This window comes from Nomascus leucogenys, chromosome 15, assembly GCF_006542625.1.
Source record: "Nomascus leucogenys isolate Asia chromosome 15, Asia_NLE_v1, whole genome shotgun sequence".
NCBI classification, from domain to species: Eukaryota; Metazoa; Chordata; class Mammalia; order Primates; family Hylobatidae; genus Nomascus; species Nomascus leucogenys.
The window spans coordinates 87,006,072-87,028,617 of NC_044395.1; the positions used below are offsets into that span (position 1 = coordinate 87,006,072).

Here is a 22,546-nt window from a genome sequence, read left to right on the forward strand (position 1 = left end):
GTGAGGAATTCTGTGGTAAATTTATAAATGAAAGTGGGTTATAGTGTCCTTGCATTGGCCTTGTTATGCTCTGCTGTATTAAGTCAATATTACGTTAATCTCACCAAGCAAGTTGAATTACTTTAATTATTTTATATTTTCTGAAACATACAAAAGGCAAATTGGTTATTTAATTAGGGTTTCATAGAATCAACCCATGTGACTATTCAGGCATTATGTCATTCTGAGATAGATATTTACTTTTTTATTTTTTTTTAGTTAATGCACTGGTAATTAGTTTTTTGAAGAGTACCTACTTATTTTTGAGCCATTTTTTGAAAAGTCCTATTTGTGTAGGTAATTGTTTATTATATGTAAATGTTTTAACTTGTCAACTGAAAATTATTGATAGGATGTTTAGTAATGTTAATCTCTTCAGTACAGTGTTTATACATCTTTTATTTGGGGTGGTGGAGTCTTCTGTCTTTTTTCATAACTAGACTTCATAAATGTTAGTCAATATTACATGTTCAAGAATCATTCTATCTATTTTATTGAAGATTTTAAAACATTTTATTGTTTATTTTTGTTCTTTCATTTTATTTTATTTCTGTTTATTGTTCTTGTAGCTTCTTTGAAGGAAAAGCTAAAATATTTACTTCTATATAAGGCAATATTTATACATTAAAAATAAATAAAATAGTGAGAATCATGATCAATATAACAAATAGAGAAGAAAAGATGAAAGAAATCATTAAACAAATTTTAAAAAGTGTGTTTGTATTTATCTCCAGACCTACCTATCCATCCATCTATCTTTCAATTATCTATGAGAATAATTGCCATTTGAAAACTGGGACACAGATTGAACTTCAAAAAATAAAATCCAGCTAGATGATAATGAAAAGAAACACAACTAAATTTAAAAAGCTGAAAAAAATGACTGAACACTTTAGGAAATAGAAAAAAAATACTATAATGAACTAACATGTCAGTATAATAATCATGATCTCTATGCATCTTTAACAAGCTTGAAAATATAGATAGCAAAAAAATGATAGAAAAGAACTGAAAAATCCATAGTCAAGACATAAGTAAATATATACAGTATTTAGGCCGAGCGTGGTGGTTCACACCTGTGATCTCAGCACTTTGGGAGGCCGAGGCAGGCGGATCACTTGAGGTCAGGAGTTCAAAACCAGCCTGGCCAATATGGTGAAACCCCGTCCCTACTAAAAATACCTCCCCACCAAAAAAAAGTAGCCAAGCATGGTGTCAGGCGCCTGTAATCCCAGCTACTCGGGAGGCTGAAGCAGGAGAATCACTCGAACCCGGGAGGCGGAGGTTGCAGTGAGCCAAGATTGCCATGCTACAATCCAGCCTGGGCGACAGAGTGAGACTCCATCTCAAGGAAAAAAAACAAAAAAAAGATACACAGTGTTTGACTATCATATCTGACAACCTGACAACCTTCTTTAAAAATATGTACAAACCAGACCGGATGTGGTGGCTCACTCTTGTAATCCTAGCACTTTGGGAGGCTGAGGTGGGCAGATCACCTGCAGTCAGGAGTTCGAGACCAGCCTGGCCAACATGTTGAAACCCCGTCTCTACCAAAAAATACAAAAATTAGCCAGGCGTGGTGGCACGTGCCTGTAATCCCAGCTACTCAGGAGGCTGAGGCAGAAGAATCACTTGAACCTTGGAGGCAGAGGTTGTAGTGAGCCAAGATTGTGCCATTGTAGTCCAGCCTGGGCAACAGAGTGAGACTCCATCTCAAGAAAAAAAAATATATATATATATAAAAAACATATGTTTTATATATAAACATAAAAATATGTTTTATATATAACATTTATATATATTTATATATATAAATATATAATATATATATAAATATAAAATATATATATTAAATATAATATATTTAATATATTATAATATATTTAATATATTATTTTATATATAAAATATAAAATATATATATTATAATATATAATACATATATAACTATATATTATATATATTTATATATATAAATATATAAATGTATATTTATATATAAATAAATATAACTATATATTATATATAAATATATGTTATATATAAATATATATAAATATATGTTATATATAATATATAAATATATGTTATATATATAAAATATATGTCTGTCTCTATATATGTACACACACACACACACACACACACACACACACAAACCATATGCCCAACAGGAACACAAATATTATTTTCAGGCACTTGATGCATTGACAAAACTTATCCACACAATTTAGCCACAAATGACATCACAACTTTTTGCCTCAAAGCAGAAATCAGGCAGGACACATTTGTGGACAAGCTGAAATAAAATTAGAAATGAAGAACCAAAACTAATCTACACAATAAAAATTACCTAAAAATCTACATCCTCTTTTCTAAATAAGTTTTGTGTTAATGAACTAAATTTATAAACTAGAGAGAAACAACGGTGAAAGCATGACATGTTAAAACCTGTGGGGACAGGTTCTTACTGACTGTTCTTACTGAGGCACACTTGCCAGTCACCTTCTGAGTGGCCCATGGACCCTTCCTACTTTTGGCAACTACCACCTTTGGACTTGGAGTTCCCCAGGACCTATTCCTTCCTCCTTCCATGTGATTGGGCTAATGCATATGTTGGCATATGTTTTCCTTAAATGAGATCCTATCTATTTTCCATCTTTATTGAATTCTTCAATTACGTTGAAATATATGTTAGATGAGACATATCTATTTTCTATCACTCATTTGAGTACTAGATAGGAGCTAAGGCTGCAGTACAGGCAGTCCTTATTTTTTTTCTTTTAAGCATTATAAAACCATAAGATGTTAGAGTTGACAGGGTTTTTAGAAATCATCTTGTCTAAATCCCTTCTTCTACAGATGACCAAACTGACTGCAAAAAAAAGTGAAGAGACCTGCCTGAGGTTACCTGCCAGCCAGGTGTAAGGCTGAGATAAGAGCTCAGCTCTCCTGACTGATATAGCCCTCTTTTCTCTTTACCATTCCACTTCTGTCTGTACACAAAATATTCATTCTTCAGAGAACTCTGTGGACAGTTTAGGCCCTTATATTGAGTGTAGCCAGTTTGAGTGAATGATTGATCCATTATGTATGGTTACTGCTATGTGATGATAGCAGAGACTCCTGAAAATCTTTATGTATTAATAACATAATTTTGTAGCTGTGGGGAAAGTCTAAAGATTATCTCATGAAGTCCTTTCATCAAGTGTGAACAGTAGATATTATCATTCACATTTTACAGACACAGATGCTAGAAATCAGCAAAACTAAGTGCCTCATAGAACTAAAAAACTTGGCGAGGCATGTTGGCTCACGCCTGTAATACTAGCACTTTGGGAGGCTGAGGCCGGCAGATCACCTGAGGTCAGGAGTTCGAGACCACCCTGGCGAACATGGTGAAACCCCCACTTCTACTAAAAATACAAAAAATTAGCCAGGCATGGTGGCAGGCGCTTATAATCCCAGCTACTTGGGAGGCTGAGCCAGAAGAATTGCTTGAACCTGGGAGGCACAGGTTGCAGTGAGCCAAGATTGTGCCACTGTACTCCAGCCTGGGCAACAGAAAGTGAGACTCCATCTCCAAAAATAAATAAATAAATAAATAAATTAAATTAAAAAAACAAACTTGAACTTGGGGTTTCTGCCTCCATGTCCAGAGTCTTGATATTCACCTCACCTCACCTGTGTCAATGCAACCTGTGTTCCTTTTAGAATATCCTCGAACAGAATCTGAGTGGGAAAACAGCTTTGCCCTGAAGATGTTCCTCTTCCAGTTTGTCAATTTAAACAGTTCCATCTTCTATATTGCTTTCTTTTTGGGGAGGTAAGTCAACTTTTTGTACATTATCTTCACAGAGTGAAAAACACAGTCAATAGTTTAATTGACGATTACTGTTCTTACTCAAATGATTTCTGACAGCCACCAGCAGTTAAAGTTGGCACAAAAAATACAACCTATTTGCTGCATTTGAGTTGAATTATGTCTGTTTCATCATCAGTAACAATTCTGTTAAAGAAGCAAAGAATTTTTGTGTGACCTTGGGTTATAATTCCTTAATGTGGAAACCTCTTCTACCTATTATCTTAACATTTTTCCACCTTTAATGCAAAATATGAAAAAAGCAGCATATTAAACTAATGATTCTGCTTTGCCATATGCTTAACACTCCATCCAATGCCATGGAAACATACTGAAGACAGAAACATTTTGGATCAAACAATGCAGCACATTACTGTAATAGTCATTAACTAGGTCAACAAAACATTAAGACTCTCTATATGAGGGTCAGAAATGTCATCCAGTTAGTTTGTCTGTACTTTCTTGACCCATTAGTTCACGCATCACTTTTTCCTTTGTAAGTCAGATACTTTGATGTTTAAAATAGCAGAAGTCAACTAGGGACAGATTGCACCAGTGAACATTTATGTCTACCCACACATGCACTCGTCGTGATGCCTTAGTAGATGCTCTTCAGTGAACCCCACTTAAATGCTAATGAATTAAAATGTCTTTACAGATTCGTAGGCCACCCAGGAAAATACAATAAACTTTTTGACCGGTGGAGACTGGAGGAAGTAAGTAACTTTGGGAGTGTGGGTGCAGGAATGGGCATGGATATGGGCCAGTTACTGTGGGAGGAAGGGAGCTGAAGAGAAGTTCAGGGAAGTATATGGATATTGAAGACGACACATTGTTCAGAAAGGAAGCAACTACATCCTTTCAAAAAAAGGGGGTGAACTGAAAAGTTAAACCCCAAGATTCTCACCTCAGCTCTCTTTATTTTTTTAATCACATCAAAATTTCTTTTATTTACAGACCCCAGGAATTTAGCTCCAGTAATTTTCCTTTTTTTTTTGGAAATTATTATTATTCATTAGGTAAATTTTCAAACTTTTAAATATGGTAGGTTTCCTTTTAGTCCAAAAGACATCATACTGGAAACAGCAACATGTAATTATATAAAAGTACCTGCCTAAGACTCGTATTTCTTTATTGATTTACAATATGTATGTTATATGGAAAAACTGCCCAGGAGTAGTATTGCTGGGTTACAGGATAAGCATATTGTATATTTTCACTGAGACTGAGAAATGGGCCTCCAAATGCCACCCCTACCTAGAACTGTATGAGCCTGCTTCTTCAGTATTTAGCCAATGGTAGAATTTTCACTTTTACCAATCTAATAGCCAATGATTTTAGTTTCTATAATTATGAATGAGGTGGATAATATTTTTCATATTTTTCTTGAGCATTTTATATTTCTGTTCATAGCCTTGAAGAACAGGGCATAGCAATAAAACATAACAAATATTTTATCTTTGGAGACTGACGGTCTATATTCTAATCCTTCCCACCCAGATGCATGATTTAATATCTATAAATCTCAGTTTCTTCTTTTGTAAATTGGTGATAAGAATAGCTATCTTGCCTGGCCCTGTGGCTCACACCTGTAGTCCCAACACTTTAGGAGGCCAAGGCAGGAGGATTGCTTGAGGCCAAGAGTTTGAGACCAGCCTGGGCAAAATGGTGAGACCCTGTCTTTATTTAAAAAATTTAAAAATTAGCCGGATGTGGTGGCACATGCTTCTAGTCCTAGGTACTCAGGAAGCTGAGGTGGGAAGATCCCTTGAGCCCAGGAGTTCGAGGATGCAGTGAGCCATGATCGTACCACTGCACTCCAGCTTGGGCGAGAGACGAAGACTCTGTCCCTAAACAACAGAAAAAATAAAGAATAGCTATCCCAGTAATACTGGTGATTGGTATATTAAATTAGATTGTGTATGTAAAATAATAGTTATAATTAATGATAGCCATAATTACAAAATTTAAAAAGTGCTATGGTTTGTTTTAGGATATTTGTGAACTGGCTAAGCTAGACTTGTGAATCTTTTACTACAACTATGTAATATCTCACATTAATATTTTATATGAAATCAATATAAAAAAGTTCTTAATTATAGCTAAGATTTATTGAGGGCTTACTATATGCTAACGTACTCCAGCAATTGTTTCTAAGTGCTCTCTGCATGTTAATGCATTTAATCCTCACAGTTCTATTATTATATCCATTTTACAGATCAGGAAACAAAGTCACAGATGTACAGTGCCTGCAATTGCAAATGTAATTTCCCTACAATTGTAGAAACATACACACTGATGAAGTTATGACTTAAATCTTTTCAGTGTAGCTTCAGAGTCTGTGCTCTGAACACTGTGCTTTCCAGCCACGAGTGGGATGGCGTGTAGGTATAATCAAAGACATAATGAAAATTTATTTTGCTGAGAAATTGCTGTCTGATTGCTGGCTCACACTTCTATGTTGGATTTAGAGTAAGCATACTAAAGTAAGTGAAGGAACCTGGGTACTGAAGACTGATAGTTCTTTCTGTCACTTAGCTTTATCATCTACAGAGTGAAGATACCAACAACTACCATGCCGGGTTCTCACAAGGAGTAAGAGAAAAATACACCACAGCATCTAGTTTGGCTTGTCCAGGGTCATATGATTCTGAGTGGTGCAATTGGAATGAATGCCTGTGTCTTCTGCACACTCACTCATGCACTTTTACACATTCTAAGTATGGGCTTTTTCTACCAAATGAAATTTAGAGTTTTGATAGACTGGCTTTAGTGCAAGGCTACCATTATGTGAATGGACAAACCCACAAAAACTATTGGACCCCTGTCTCTTCCTTATAAATCATAAGGTCATCAAGGCTTAATTTCAATGAAATTATAAATGGCCTGTCTTCCAGCCACCCCACTTTGGCCTATCCTTCATGGGTAGCGAACCAATCACATGATCCTATGGTCATCTTCTTTTTCCTATCCCACAAAATAATATGTTTGTGTTAAACCCACACTTTAAGGCAGCAAACACATTGGTAAATGGAATTCATCCTTAGTATAATATAAAAGAGCAGTGGATTAGGGAAATGGGGACAAGTGTTTCATTTCCACAGCACCAGTCAACACTGCATGGCCTTGGGCAAGTCAGCTTGCCTCTGAGTCTCTACAAAAATGAAGAGCTTCAGCTTGCAGCTGTGATCTGTGATTTGCCCCCGTAGCTTAATAATTATTCTGCCTCAGTCATTCCAGTGAACCCGTTTATCAGATATATTTGGGAGAGTTCAGGAAATCCTAAATTCATCCTAGAAAAAGAGCTTTGCTTGGATGGGAGAATTTAGACCTCTTCATGCAGTAAGCATGACCATTTGCAAATCCTCTCTCAGGCTCAGATTAGGGAGTCTTAAATTACTGGGCTGGAACAGGAAGAGCAGGCTCTTTGTGTCTTAATTATTTGTTCTCTTTGAAGTTCCACTAGTACCAATTTGATAGAAATAGAAACTGTGGATCAAAGTCATAGAGAAGACTGTCTTCCTTATGAGCAGGACATGTACCCATTTCTAAAGAAACAGACCCATGCCTTCCCACCCAAATATCTTGAATACTGCAAAGTTTTCAAGTAAAACACATTGGTTATGATTTTCATTGAAATCACGTTTTTGTTTGTATGGGTCTCTAATGCTAACTTATTGAAAATCTAAAAAAGCAGAAAAGCACAGAGGAAAGAATAGGATCATACTGACGAATTATTTTTGTGGTCTTGCGTTTATCACTTAAAAATACCTAACAATATATGTAGATACTTCCTCTCCAGGAGGTAGAGTTCAACACCTCTCCACCATCTTGAGAATGGGCTAGACTTAGTGGCTCCCTTCTAAAAAATAGAACAGAAAAAGAGAAAAATGAGCAGCTTTCCAGTGGAAAAAAAATTGGAAAACACTACATTAACCAATTAACATCACCAGTGATGTCATGTGCTTCTCATGTATCCCTGATACGATGTGAGGAAAATAGCACTTCACCTTTGTGATTGGTCTCTCCAAAACACATAACCCTGGTCTAAACATAAGAAAAACCATTAGACAAACTTAGATTGTGGGACATTCCACAGGGTACACATCCAGCAATCTTCAAAACATTTAAAGTTATGAAAAACTGAGAAGCTGTTGAGACCAGAGGAGACTGGGGAGATAGGAAAAATAAATGCCACTGGGTATGTGGGGTTGGATCCTGGAGCAGAGAGAGGAAAACTGGTGAAATCCAAAGAGAGCTTTGCATTTAGCTAATTGTAATGCACTAATATCATTTTCTTAGCTTTGTCAAATATACCATGGTCATGTATGGAGCGACAGCTAGAACTGCGTAAGGAGTGTATGGGAACTCTGTACTATCTTTGCAAGTTGTCTGTACATCTAAACTTAATTCTGAAATAAAAAGGTTATTAAAAACAATATATTATAAACATTATGCCATAGAATTAACTATTTTCTATTACCTGATTGTTAATGGATATATAACATTCCATACCATTCATTAAATGCGATCATGCCTAACACAGAGCTTGGCAGATAGTAAGTACTCACTAAAAGTTAGATTTGTTGTTATTGCTATTATAATTTTGATTGATATTTCATTATAATTACTGAAGAATTCCCTCATCAAGTGCCCTCATACATGCTGTTTCTTTCTTGTTTTTATTTTCTTTATGCACGAGATGGTGTGACCCAGCTTTAAAATTTGCTGTACAATTTAAAGGTGGGCATGTCTGCGCCTACTGGGAAGAAGACCAATATCATTTTTGCTCTTATGTTCTATTTCAGTGTCATCCTAGTGGCTGTTTGATAGACCTCTGCCTCCAGATGGGTGTCATCATGTTTTTGAAGCAAATATGGAACAACTTCATGGAACTGGGATACCCGTGAGCACATTATTTTCAAACTTGCCTTATGTCTAGTTACAAAGAGGAAAGCTAGAGATGGTGTGAGTAGTGCTTAAGAATTTGGTCTTGGTAATCAGACAAATGATGGCTCAATTCCTGTTCTGCTCCTTACTAAATGTCTGCCCATGTGTAAATTAAACCTTTCAGAGCCTGTTTTCACTAAGAATGTATCAACAATGTATCTACCTCAAGAACAGCTGTAAGGGTTAAACAGAATAATGAATGTAGAGTAACTTGTTTAATGCATTAAGACACTTGTTACTAGATTGAAAACATGATTGACATTACAGGTTGTATATATAAAAATAATTTTCTGGGGTGTTTATTTCGCTACCAGCAGACCAAGTTTGTTGTGTAATAAAGACAGCCTTCATTCCTCCCAAAAGTATAAAGCAAAGATCAAATCCTGGATGAGAAGCTTTGTACTCTTTGTTACAACTAAGAAAAAAATGTTAGAACAGGACTGATTGTACTAACATCAAAACAATAGCATTCTATTTTCATTGTTTTAGCTGCCTGTGAAATGCTTACAGAGGTGCTGAATGCTCACTTTCACATATATTAAAATACACTTTCCTTTAAAATATGACAAAATACTGGGTATTTAAAACAATGTAATATTGAAGCTTTGAGTCTGATCAACTAAAAACATGTCTATTTGAATAATTTCCTGACTATTGGGGAAGAACTGGTTAGTTGGTTGATGATATAAGCATCTTGGGGTTATATATCAAATTATATTCTTATTTTTTTGCTTGTGGTGGTACACATTTTATCAGAACATTCTTGAACAAAGACCTGGGGGTTGTAGAAGTGATATTAACCCTGCAATCTGCTATAAAGTATTGTGTTAATTTACAGGCAGCCTTCAAGCATAGGCTCTGGAATTACCCAGACCTGGTTTAAATTCCTTCTCTCTTCCTTGCTAAATTTGTTTAATATTTCCTTGACATCTCTAAGGCTTTTTTAGTCCATTTATAAAATAGGGTATTTATGAAGATTAACTGAGATGACCGAGTGCTTTTTAAACCTTCATCATAAACGACAGAACCTTTTTGTGAAGAGTTTTATACAGACTTAATATGCAAAACAAATCTAAGCAAATCTCTCCTAAACATAGAGAGAATAGAGGATGGAGGACTGGGGAGCCCAGTTCGTTTGTGGTGTTCTTTCCTATTCTTGGGTCACTTCTTTAAAACTGGGTTTAGGAAACATTGTTTGAAAGAAACAGGACATTAGGTGTCAAGTGCTTAGCACAGAATGTAACATGCTGTGAGTACTCCGTAAGTATCAACAAGATGATGTAGGGGTCATTGCAGTATAAAAAAAGTTGTTTCTTTTTATTATCACTACTCATGGACTGCTACACTTGGTGCACTTTAGACAGGACATTTTCATTATGGCCTTGCGCTAGGGGTCAGTCTGGATCACATATATCAAATCCTAAGGGCACCATGACACACCCTACCCTTCCCGATATCTAGGCAAAGGCTTTGTTGAAGAAAATTGAGCAGGAGTAGACCAGCCATTAAAGCAAAACTCTTGTAAACCACAATTGTCTTTCTTCAAGTGAAACTTTAAACAGAACCTAAATACATATGATAGAAACAAGCAGATCGCCTCAACTCTTATCTCCAGCCCCTTTTTCACCTTCATGAGGCTCTGGAGGCAACCTCCACTGCCTGACGTTTGTTCTCTGGTTGCTCCTCCAACTGCCACTTAGGTTCCATGATTAAAAGTGAGAGTTGGGTACTGTTCACCGAGTCCTGTAAAATTCACCTTGTCCTGGAGGTAATTTTCATTGAACTCTTAAATAATTCATTACCCAGAAGGCCACAATGTGTGCATACCAGGACATTTCTGAGTCACATAATTCCAAGATTGTACTTGGGCTAAGAAAACAGTATTGTTACTTCCTTTCCAGGTGTGAGAAACGGACTCAGGGACACAGACTTATTGCCTAGTAATTATTGTTCACTACAATAGCAGAATATAATAATCACTAATACTTAGACTCCTCATGTTTCTAAACTCAGAGAGGTGAAGTGACTTGCTAAAAATCGCATGGCTAATGCATTGCAGGATGGGAACTAGAACTTAGATCTTTTGAAATCCTACCCAAGGGTCAATTAGTTTATGTGAAACATGATTTTTTTTCCTGTTCAGAGAGTATAGCTCAGAAGATTTTAGGTTATGAGCAATGAAAGGGTCAGACCTAATCACAGCAGGCAACATAGAAGTTTAGGTATTTCTATAGGTGGGGAGAGGAGAAGGAATCATAGAAATGAATATTTGTTTAATCAATGTCAAGGACCATTTTAGTATATAGAGCATGAATTCCTAGATAAATATGTAGATATTAATAGGACCTAGGAGAGTTCTGGAAGGCTGGGGCCTACTCTCCTATGCTAAAGTTTCTCAAAAGATTTTTAAAAAATTCTTTAAGATATTTAGGCTTTCAAAATTTTTTTAATTTTTTAAAATAACTTTTATAAAAGGTAAAACCAAATACCTCCAATTCCGAGGAGCTGGAATTGGTTTTACTCATTTCTTAATTCACTATACATTGTTAACCGGATGCTTGAATCAGAACTCAAAAGTCCTTGGTCTGCTCTGTGATGTAGGTTGATCCAGAACTGGTGGTCACGACATAAAATCAAACGGGGAATGCATGATGCTTCCATACCTCAGTGGGAAAATGATTGGAATCTGCAGCCCATGAACCTTCATGGACTGATGGATGAGTACTTAGAAATGGGTAAGGAAAAAAAAGTCTGCAGGACTATTTGGCCTTCTTGATACAATTTTTCCACTTCACACAAGCTTTGGTTCAACAGAGAAAATTGTCTCTTTCCTTTCTAACCCCAAGCATTCTAAAACACATTTGCACCTTCATCTCAAGGAGCTAGAGATATTAACTCTTGGCAGATTCACGTTTTATTCTCTGAGAGCCATGCATTGACCAAAATGAAAATTTTTCTCACAGTGGAACACCTATTTTATGAGTAAATATTTGACGCAAACAAAATAATGCTGAACCAGTTTCATTTTTCTTTTCTTTTTTTTTTTTTTTTTTTTGAGACAGGGTCTTGTTCTGTCAACCACACTGGAGTGCAGTGGCACGATCTCCTGCCTCAGCCTCTCGAGTAGCTGGGATTACAGGTGCACACCACCACGCCCGGCTAATGTTTGCATTTTTTAGTAGAGATGGAGTTTCGCCATGTTGGCCAGGCTGGTCTCAAACTCGTTACCTCAGGTGATCTGCTAACCTTGGCCTCCCAGAGTGCTGCGATTACAGGCCTGAGCCACCGCGCCCGGCCAGCTGAACCAGTTTCTATCTTAAGAAACCTACCATTCTACTCAACATAAAGCAATAATTATTTTTCACAATAAACCTTTGCACAGACTCCGTCTGAATTTTAACTTCTGAATATTAACTTCTCCTTCTTCCTCCTCTTCTTTCTCTTACTACTTCTTTTTCCTCCTCCTCCTCCTCCTTCTTCTTTCTTCTTCTTCTTCCTCCTTCTCCTCCTTCTCCTTTTTCTTTCTTCTTCTTCTTCCTCCTTCTCCTCCTCCTGTTTTGTCTCCCATCTTCCCTCTATTTCTTATTCTTTTTCTCCCTCCTTCATGCTGCCTTATATAGAGATGGAAAGCCCATAGACTTTCAATACATTCAGAACTTAATTTGAATAAAGGTTTCAACCTTTTCTAGCTATCTACCCTTTAGCAAGTTTAGTTAACATATGAAATAAAGTTGTCCTAACTGTAAAATGAGATAAACATATCTACTTTGTAAGGATGTTGAAAGCATTAAAAGCAATTTATATAAAGCACCTAATTTGTCAACAAAGGAAGTTTATATAGTAATTTCCTAATGCTCTTCTTTTGCAGTTTTGCAATTTGGTTTTACCACCATCTTTGTTGCGGCTTTTCCTCTAGCCCCTCTTTTGGCTTTGTTAAACAATATCATTGAAATCAGGCTGGATGCATACAAATTTGTCACCCAGTGGCGGAGGCCTTTGCCAGCCCGAGCAACTGACATAGGTAAGATTCAGAAGTTAAATAATTTTTATGTTGCTAATACCAATAGGTGTGCAATGGTTTGAGTGTGCCCCCAGATTCATATGTTGAAACTTAATTGCCAGTGTCATAGTATTAAGAGGGCTTTAAGAAGTGATGAAGCCGGCTGGGCATGGTGGCTCACTCCTGTAATCCCAGCACTTTGGGAGGCCGAGGTGGGCAGTTCACCTTAGGTCGGGAGTTCAAGACCAGCCTGACCAACATGGAGAAACCCTGTCTCTACTAAAAATACAAAATTAGCCAGGTGTGGTGGTGGGTGCCTGTAATCCCAGCTACTCGGGGGGCTGAGACAGGAGAATCATTTGAACACGGGAGGCAGAGGTTGCAGCCTGGGCAACAAGAGCGAAATTCGGTCTCAAAAAAAAAAAGAAGTGATTAAGCCATGATCCCTCATGAATGGGATTAGAACTCTTATAAAAAATAGCTTGAGGGAGTGACTTCATTCTCTTCCACTTCCCCGTGGTGTGAGGACACAGCATTCATCCCCTTTTTGCTTTCCTGCCTTCTGCTATGTGAGGACACAGCATTTGTCCCCTCCAGAGGATACAGCAGCAAGGTGCCATTTTGGAAGCTGGAAGCAAGGCCATCTCCAGATATTGAACCCGCTGGTGCATTTATCTAGGATTTCCTAGCCTCCAAAACAGCAAGGAACTTCTGTTCGCTATAAATTACCCAGTCTCAGGTATTTTATTATAGCAGCATAAAGGCACTAAGACAACATAAGTTGGTTCTACTTAGCACCGTGTGGTTTTGTATTGTGAGGACACCCTTCCAACCGTAACAAAACTTAACAATTTTAGTTATGAAAATAATAAAAGGAACATTAATTTAGTTGAGATTAAGTTTACATTCAATATGCTATTTCATAAACTTGATCATAACTAAAACGGATTTCATATATACCTTTCCGTGTTAATAGACACAGCTCTGCCTCATTCTGTATAATTCCTGCAGAAATTTCTGTTATATGTATATGACATTTTTTAAAAATAATACTTTAGCCAGAGATGTTTAGATTGCTTCAGAACTTTGCTATTATAAACAACACCGAAGTGACCATATTCATATATACTTTTCCAGATTATTTCCTCAGGATACATTTCTAGACTGGAGTTCCTCTTCAAAGAGCATGCACATTTAAATTTTTGATACATAATTTGGCAGCATGTCCTCCAGAAATGTTGTGCCAATTTACACTCTCATCATAAGTACATTTCTCTATTTCTGCAACAACTCCAAATGTAAAAAGGATTTTTGGATTGTTGTTCTATCCTTGAGAATCTGAAGAGGAAAAAATTTATTGTTCTATTTACTAGCATTTTTCTAACTGTGAGATTAAATATATTTGTATTCCTTCTTTGCTAATTGTGTTTATGTTCTTTGGTCATTTGGCCATTGTATCTGATTTGGTAATCTGGCCCTATATTGGGACTATTAACCACACACACACACACACACACACACACACACACGCACACATATATACCATATGTACATACTATAACTGTGTGTATAAATATATGTGTGTGTGTGTATATATATATAAACAGAGATGCTGGTTTTCAATTTATTCACTTTATTTTGGATAAGGTTTTAAATTTTATATATAATCAAATTGACATATATCCCTCATAGTTGTTATTATTTTTGACATTCTTAGAAAGGTACTTTAGAACTAATGATTTTTCACCTATTGTATTTATTGTTGTTTCATTATCTAGATATGTCTGTTATTCTGTTTTATTTGCTTGTTGTTTGCTGTCATTATTTCATTTAAATTGTTGATGCATTTAATTGTTGTTCATTTAAATTGTTGATTTATCTGGAATATGTTGTTAATAAAATTGAGGTCCAGTATTTTTTTCCCAATGCTTAATCGATTTTTCCAAAACCGTTTATTAAATAATTCAATTTTTGAACTTATTTTGTTTCTATTATTTTATACTAAATTCTCTATAAATTTAATTATATTTATATAATCTACTTTTTCCCATTGAGCTACTTATTACATATACTGCTTTAATAAACTATAGTTTTTAAATAAAAAATCCAACTATATTGGAAAGCAACTCCACATGTCTCTCTTTTTGGGAGTGGAGATTTTCTGGCTAATACTGCAAGGTTATCCTTTTAATTAATTTTACCCATTTATATATTATACCATCACCAAAGTTTATTTAAAATATACTTATCTGGGTCAGGCGCGGTGACTCACGCTTGTAATCCCAGCACTTTGGGAGGCCGAGGCGGGCGGATCACGAGGTCAGGAGATCGAGACCACAGTGAAACCCCGTCTCTACTAAAAACACAAAAAATTAGCCGGGCATGGTGGCGGGCGCCTGTAGTCCCAGCTACTCGGAGAGGCTGAGGCAGGAGAATGGCGTGAACCCGGGAGGCGGAGCTTACAGTGAGCCGAGATCGCGCCACTGCACTCCAGCCTGGGTGACAGAGCGAGACTCCATCTCAAAAAAAAAAAGATATATATAGATATATAGATATATATATCTATATATATATATATACTTATCTGTAAAGATTGAATACAATGCAGTTTGAGTTCCCATATTTTAAGCAACTAAAATTATTGCTGTCCTTTAAATTTGGTGATGTTATTGATTTCATTATTTAAACAATATAGACACAGGATGGGAACAACACACACTGGGGCCTTTTTGAGGGGCAGAGGGAGGGAGAGCATCAGGAAAAATAGCTAATGCATGCTAGGTTTAATACCTAGGTAATGAGTTGATAGATGTAGCAAATCACCATGGCACACGTTTACCTCTGTAACAAAACTGCAAATCCTGCACATATACCCCGGAACCTAAAATTAAATAAAAATAATATAAGCACATTAAAGAAAATCCACAAAATAAATTAAAAAAAACTTCCATTTCAGCTTTACTTAGCACTTACTATACCTTCCCATAGAGAGATAAGTGTTTTCTAAACTACTGGATTTTACTTTGCTCAAGCCAGACAACACGAAAGTGTATAAAGAAAACAGTTAGTAATCTTTCACCTTTATATTTCTCTTCTACCTCAGGGAATCAATACTATCAATTTGGCATGTATCTTTGCCATTGTTTTTCTTGCTCATAGAAATATACAAAGAATATATTTGTACACATATGTAGAATTTTGCGTTGTTTTTCCTTCATGAACATTCTCCACCTCAAAACATATTCGTCTAATTTATTTTAATAGAATAGTAATATTCATAATACTGATACACCATAAATTTTATAACCATTTATTTCCTACTATAAGCAGGAATAAACACACAGTCATAGCTAAAATATAAATATGTACATAGTTATTACATATGTAGTATATATCACATGTTTATGTATGTGTTTGCATAAAGTGTATCTGTAGTATAGATCCAAATAAGTACGATTAAAATGTATGCATATTTTAATTTTAAGATGTATCAGATTAACTACCAAAATGTTGTGACAAGTCATACTTCCAGCTACACTGTAAAGGAGTCTCCGTTTCCACAATCCCTAAATAGCATTAGATTTTGTAAGACTTTCAAATCTTTGTCAATCTATTGGATTTTTTTTAAATCTTATTTTTGAGTGCCATTTCTCTGAATACTAGTGATTTAAACTTCTTTTTATCAGTTATTTTAATTCAGAAAGCAAATTGCTCATTTTATTGTCTATTTTTCTCTAGGTTTATCTTATTAACATTTTAGGATCTTTTTGTATATTAGGCGTGTTAACCCTTTCTCGGTTTTTGTAAACCAAATAGTTTCTCCCAAAATATTTTCTTTTGCCTAAATATTGTGACTGTTGTAAAAATAAATGTTTAATTTTAATGTACTCAAATATGATTTATATCGGTTTCTTGTCTTACGATCTCCTCATCAAGTAAACTTTAACATCTTTTTAAATTATTATTTTTAATTACAAATCAATGTAGCACATTATAAAAATTTTGAAATGCCAAGTGTGGGAGGAAAGAAAGTTGGCATGCTACATAATCACCTTTAGTGCTGTAGAGCATTTTTTCCAGGATATTTTTTTCTCATACATATTTTTAAAACTAAGTTTAATCCCACTGAAAACATTAGTTTTGACTATAATGAATAGTATACTAGTTCTATATACTATACATCTTCAAAAGCTTTTTGTGTGTATGTATTTTCATGACGCCAGATTGACCTCCTAGGAAGTAAAAAATGTCTACTAGAACTTTTCACATCTTACCACCAGACTAGTTTTGCTTTTTTTATATTTTTACTTTAAAAAGACATTTGACAAAGATAAAGACAAACCCCAGAGTGAATGCAGATATTTCACAGTGTGCATAACCATGCAGAACTTGAAGTTTCTTATGTACTATTTTTATTGCCTCAGCAAGTTCCTATAAATTAGACTTTGAAATATCTTGTGCACCTGTGCACCTGTGCCATGTCTCATTGTTGCAGACATGAACCTAGTCCTAATGGCATTTCAATTTTTAAATCTTTCTGGACGAGATCTATCTTCTCTTTGTGGAAAAAGTGTATTCAATAGCGATAATGTCTGTATTGAGATAGTATACTAAGAAAGCACATAGTGGACAGAGCTGTGGTCCCAACATAAGTAAAACATTATTTCCAAAATAAGATTAATTACAGAGTTTTCATATTCTTCATTTTTGTTCACCATGATTAATCTTTCTCTTACCAGGTATCTGGCTTGGAATTCTCGAAGGAATCGGTATATTGGCCGTGATCACCAATGCATTTGTAATTGCTATTACTTCTGATTACATCCCACGTTTTGTTTATGAATACAAATATGGCCCCTGTGCAAATCATGTAGAACCAAGTGAAAAGTAAGGTTTAAATTTAAACATTCTCCTGATATGTTTTACATTTGTAATTAAAATAGGATCTTACTGGGAAGTTTTGTTCTGTGACCACTAAGGGTGGTGTTTCTAAGCATTGCATTTATAATGTGTTTATTAGGTGAAATCAAGCAAGGTAAAAAGGACAACAGTGTTATTATAGCAAATAATCTTAGAGTCCATCTACTGTTTTTACTTGGAAATGCATCACAAGTATCAAAATATTAAAAATATATTTAGAAGTTACATTCTGTAAATAGAAGTTATCTTAGAATAACTTCTTACCATCTAGATGGTAGGAAGAATGCAATCTTCCTAACATATAGATGGGGAAATTGCAACCTATACTGCCTAATCAAACTGCTGAATGGAGCAGTGCTAGTTTGTGGGAAGAAGCAGAACTTGAAGGAACTTCAGCTCTATGACTAGAGATTTTCAAAAGGAATTTACAACTAGGGGTTTTAAGGACTCAAAAAATCCTGTCTCCCACGTCTTTTCTTTTAAAATTTAAATCCACTCTTTGCAACATAGTTTCTCAGCCTCTGCACTATTGACGTTTTTCATCAGGTAATTCTGTCTTTTCATGGAGGTCAGAGGGCTGTCTTGTACATTGTAGGATGTTTAGCAGCACCTTTGGTCACCACCCAGTAGATACCAATAGTAACCTCACTATTCCCCAAGTTGTGGCAACCATAATTATCTCTGGGCATTGCCAAATGTCCTCTGGGGGACAAAATTACCCAGTTTAGAACCACTGCTTTAAGTGATACAGGTTTTTTCAGCTCTTTCCTTACTTAAATAAGGTATTGGGGGAAAAATGTAAGAGGGCATTGGATTTGAGGAACAAAGAGGAGTTGGAGGCACATAAAACAGAGCTGTAGCTGGAGATCAGCCTTAGGTCTGGAAGAAGCGACAGGAGAAGTTGCTTCTCCTACTTCCTTCAGGAGCAGCTTTGGGTGTGCAGCTAATCTGGATGCAGGACATGTGCCACAACAGGATGACCCTGGAATAGGAGGAAATGCACTGTTAACTGTGCTGAGGAACTGATGTTTTCTAGGATCAATGAAATGCCTTTCTGGATATAAATGTCTCAGTTTTTTCAGATAGGTGATAAAGGGATGGATATTTCCTTTATATATTGCATACCGTGGGGTCTTGTCAAAGGATTTTAACTTGAAGCCAGACATTTTAGGTTCGAGTTCTAACTTTGCCTTTTTTTAATTTTATAATAAATTGTCTACTTTATTTTAAAGATAATTGAAAATACAGAAGAATAAAAAGCCATAAAAATCCTAGCAAAAACTAGACTATAATTCCATTCCAGAAATACATATTACTAATATGTTGAACCTATCTTTTCAGATGTATTCTATTCATGTACACATTTTAAAGGTATATAACAATAGAATCTGACTTTTTTGATAATCTGTTCTTAATTATTTCCACCCTTAACAATATAGAATGAGTAAATATTAAACTTCTATAGTTCTAAACTTAGACATGCTTATCCTGTATTCTGCTTTTTAGTGAAAGGCATGCCATTAATCTGGACCTAGTTGGTTCATAATAAGAAATGTTCGGCCGGGCGCGGTGGCACGCCTGTAATCCCAGCATTTTGGGAGGCCTAGGTGGGCAGATCAGAAGGTCAGGAGTTCGAGACCAGGCTGGCCAACATGGTGAAACCCCGTCTCTATTAAAAATACAAAAATTAGCTGGACATAGTGGCGGGCGCCTGTAATCCCAGCTACTCGGCTGGCTGAGGTAGGAGAATCGTTTGAACCCGAGAGGCGGAGGTTGCAGTGAGCCAAGATCATGCCATTGCACTCCAGCCTGGACGATAGGGTGAAATTCTGTCTCAAAAAAAAAAAAAAATGTTCATAGCCCTTATGATTAAGAAATGGTGTCTGAGATAAGATCTTATGAACTCTAAAGCACTATTTAAGTGTAAGAGGGATTTTGTATTAGTAGTTTTAAAAACCCTGTTTTTTCTTAATTCAAAATAATCTCGAAGCAGATGTTAAGGATATAAAATACACAGGCTTGTTAGGGAGCCCTCTTCCATAGCATTGTTTGCCAGTGTCTTCACTGCCACCTAGTGGCAGGTGAAAATGAGATTGACTGGGTATCTAGTACTCTGCGTTCCATAGCCTGCCTTTCATGTAGATAGCGCCCGACATCTTCTCCATATTCATCGGTTAGAAATATAGACTAATTTCAAGCAAAGATCTGGAGGGCTTATGTTACATTGACACCACACATTCAGAGGAGCACCCTGTTTATTTTCCGTGTATGCTTAGCAGCTAAATTGGCATAGGTTCATTCAGATTGGAAGTTTTCGGAGCAAGGTGGCGGAAGAACAGGATGCTGGGAGGGGAGGATATTGGCAAGAGAGTAGGTGAAATGATAAATTATTGGTTCTAGTATGGACAACGAATGGAGTGAAGCCAGCATAGCTCTGTAATTAAGAATTCAAGGTTTAGAATCAGGTAGATGTGTGTTTGAATCTAGGTTCTGAGGGCAGTCCTTCTTAACATGTGGTCTACGGATCTCCTTCAGGGGTCCATGAAGTCAATGCAATTTTTATAATGAAATTAAGATATCATTTGCCCTTTTCATATATTGACATTTTCCCTAGTGATCCAAAAATATTGGTGAATAAAGTTTCTGGTAGTTTTGCATAATTAAAGGCAGTGGCACCAAGCAGTATTACTAGTGATTGTATTCCTCACCATAATTTGGCCAACATAAAAAATTTCAGTAAGAAGTTCAGTGTGTCCTCAGTGAAGCAGGCAGCAATAATTATTGATTTAATAAAATCTCCACTATTGAATAGATGCCTTTTAAATATTCTATGTGACAAAATAGGAAGTGTGCATAAACCACTTTCTGCTGAATGCCAAAGTGTAATGGTCATCTCAAAGAAAAAAAAAAAATACTCATGTGATCGTTGGAGTTACAAACTGAGCAAACTTTTTTCCAACATGAAATAATGATTGCCAGACAAACTATGATTATTCAGACTTGGATACTTAGCAGTCTTTTACAGAATGCTCACTACTAGCCTGTCATTTTAAAGAAAATAATTGCTATATTTATTGCCATTGAAAAAGTTCAAGCACTGAAGTGAAATTTAAGAATTTTGGATAACTTTTATTTACCACTTTGAGCTTAAAAGCTTCCCAATGCTTATAATTTTTTTGTGATAAAAATAAATGGTGATATTAACAATTGTGAGTTTTTTCATGGTCTATAGTAAAAAAATGTCAATATTTGGAAGAGCTGCATGGTGCCAGGAATGAATATTTTCCAAATAACCCATATTTGATGTTATAAAATCATGAATGAATAAAAGATGAATTTAAAATGCAAGTTAGACTTAGGGATTTTAATGTAACAGAATGAAAATGTCATTGATATGTTTTAAAATTCCACATTGCAACTAAACCTTAGAAAGTATCACATGTAGAGCTTTGATGGAATGTCAATGAAAAATATCCACAATTGTTTCAAATACTATTAAAATAGTCTTAGTATATGAGACCAGATTTTCTACTTATTCTTCATCCAAAACAACATATTGCAACAGATTTTATATAGAACCAGATATGAGAACCTAGCCATCTTCGGTTAAAACAGGCATTAAAGGGATTTGCAAACATTTAAAGTAATGTCATTTTCACTATGTTTTTCTTTTGGAAAATATAGGTATTTTTCTTTAAGAAACGGATCATTTATATTAATTTACCTTAATATAAATTATTTTTGTTTTTAAATGAAGTAAGGGACATTTTCTAAATTTCTCAGCTTTAATTTCGAATATGTTAAAATATCAATAGATACATCTCTGTGAAAAAAAGAAAAAAAGCTTCTTCAGATCCTCAATAATTTTTTTAAATGCAAAGGGGTTCTGAGGCCAAACGTTTTTGGAATTATAGGCCTAGAGAAAGTTACTTAGTCCCTTTAAACTTCAATTCTTTAATCATTAAGATGGAGATAAAATATATATATGTTTTAAGGTTGTTGTAAAAATTAATTTTAACAATTCTTGGAACTCACTTGGATCTCTAAAGCATTGGTCATAGTAACTCAATCTTCCCCCCCCCCCTTTCCTTTGATGTCCTCTTTTCCATCCTTAACCATCTTACAAACCAGTTGCCCAATCACTGTAACCACTTCCTTGGATACGCAGGTCCTTGCCCCCATTCACTTTGTTAGGGAATTGTAGAATCACATCGTTGGTTCTCCAGACTCTTTGTCTACTCTGTACTGCACTCATGCAGCTGCATGTGAATGAAGGAAAACGAACAACCACACTGACTAGTTTCACTTTAAATTTGTATCACATACTTTGTGTGGACCTGACAAACGTATTTTATTTTCCTAGTCCATTTGCCCGTCTACTTTTTTAGAGAAGTTTGTCACACTTTCTCCTTGCTCCTCAAGCCTTCTGAACCTCGTTTTTTATTCTCACTATGACCTGATCTTGCTTCCTACTTAAGAAAAATTGAATCAATTAGAAAAGATCTTCCACAGACGTCTATTATCACATCTTCCTACCTACAGTATGTGTCCCATATAGCCTGCCTCCTCCAAGTTCCTAGAAATAGAACCATCTGTGCTCCCATATTGAAGGCAAAATTCCTCCACTTGTGCCCTGGATCTCTTCCTCTTTCCCTATCTGAGACCATCATTCTAGTAATTCACCCCTTTTTCTCATACATTATGTATTTTGCCTCTATTTACTTTTTCACATTAACACTGAAACATGCTTTTATTCTTCTAGTCAGTAGATA

The 22,546-nt window shown here is 35.7% G+C and overlaps 1 protein-coding gene across 1 annotated transcript in view; it reads left to right on the top strand.

Annotated features, from left to right (window-relative positions):
* ANO3 (anoctamin 3) overlaps positions 1-22,546 on the top strand; it is a 320,853-nt gene that overhangs the window by 287,593 nt on the left and 10,714 nt on the right. The window contains exons 19-24 of the mRNA XM_030829525.1: positions 3,757-3,868; positions 4,563-4,620; positions 8,713-8,810; positions 11,456-11,589; positions 12,723-12,875; positions 17,594-17,741. Of these exons, the coding sequence (XP_030685385.1) occupies positions 3,757-3,868; positions 4,563-4,620; positions 8,713-8,810; positions 11,456-11,589; positions 12,723-12,875; positions 17,594-17,741 (703 nt within the window). The remainder of the gene's footprint in view (positions 1-3,756; positions 3,869-4,562; positions 4,621-8,712; positions 8,811-11,455; positions 11,590-12,722; positions 12,876-17,593; positions 17,742-22,546) is intronic.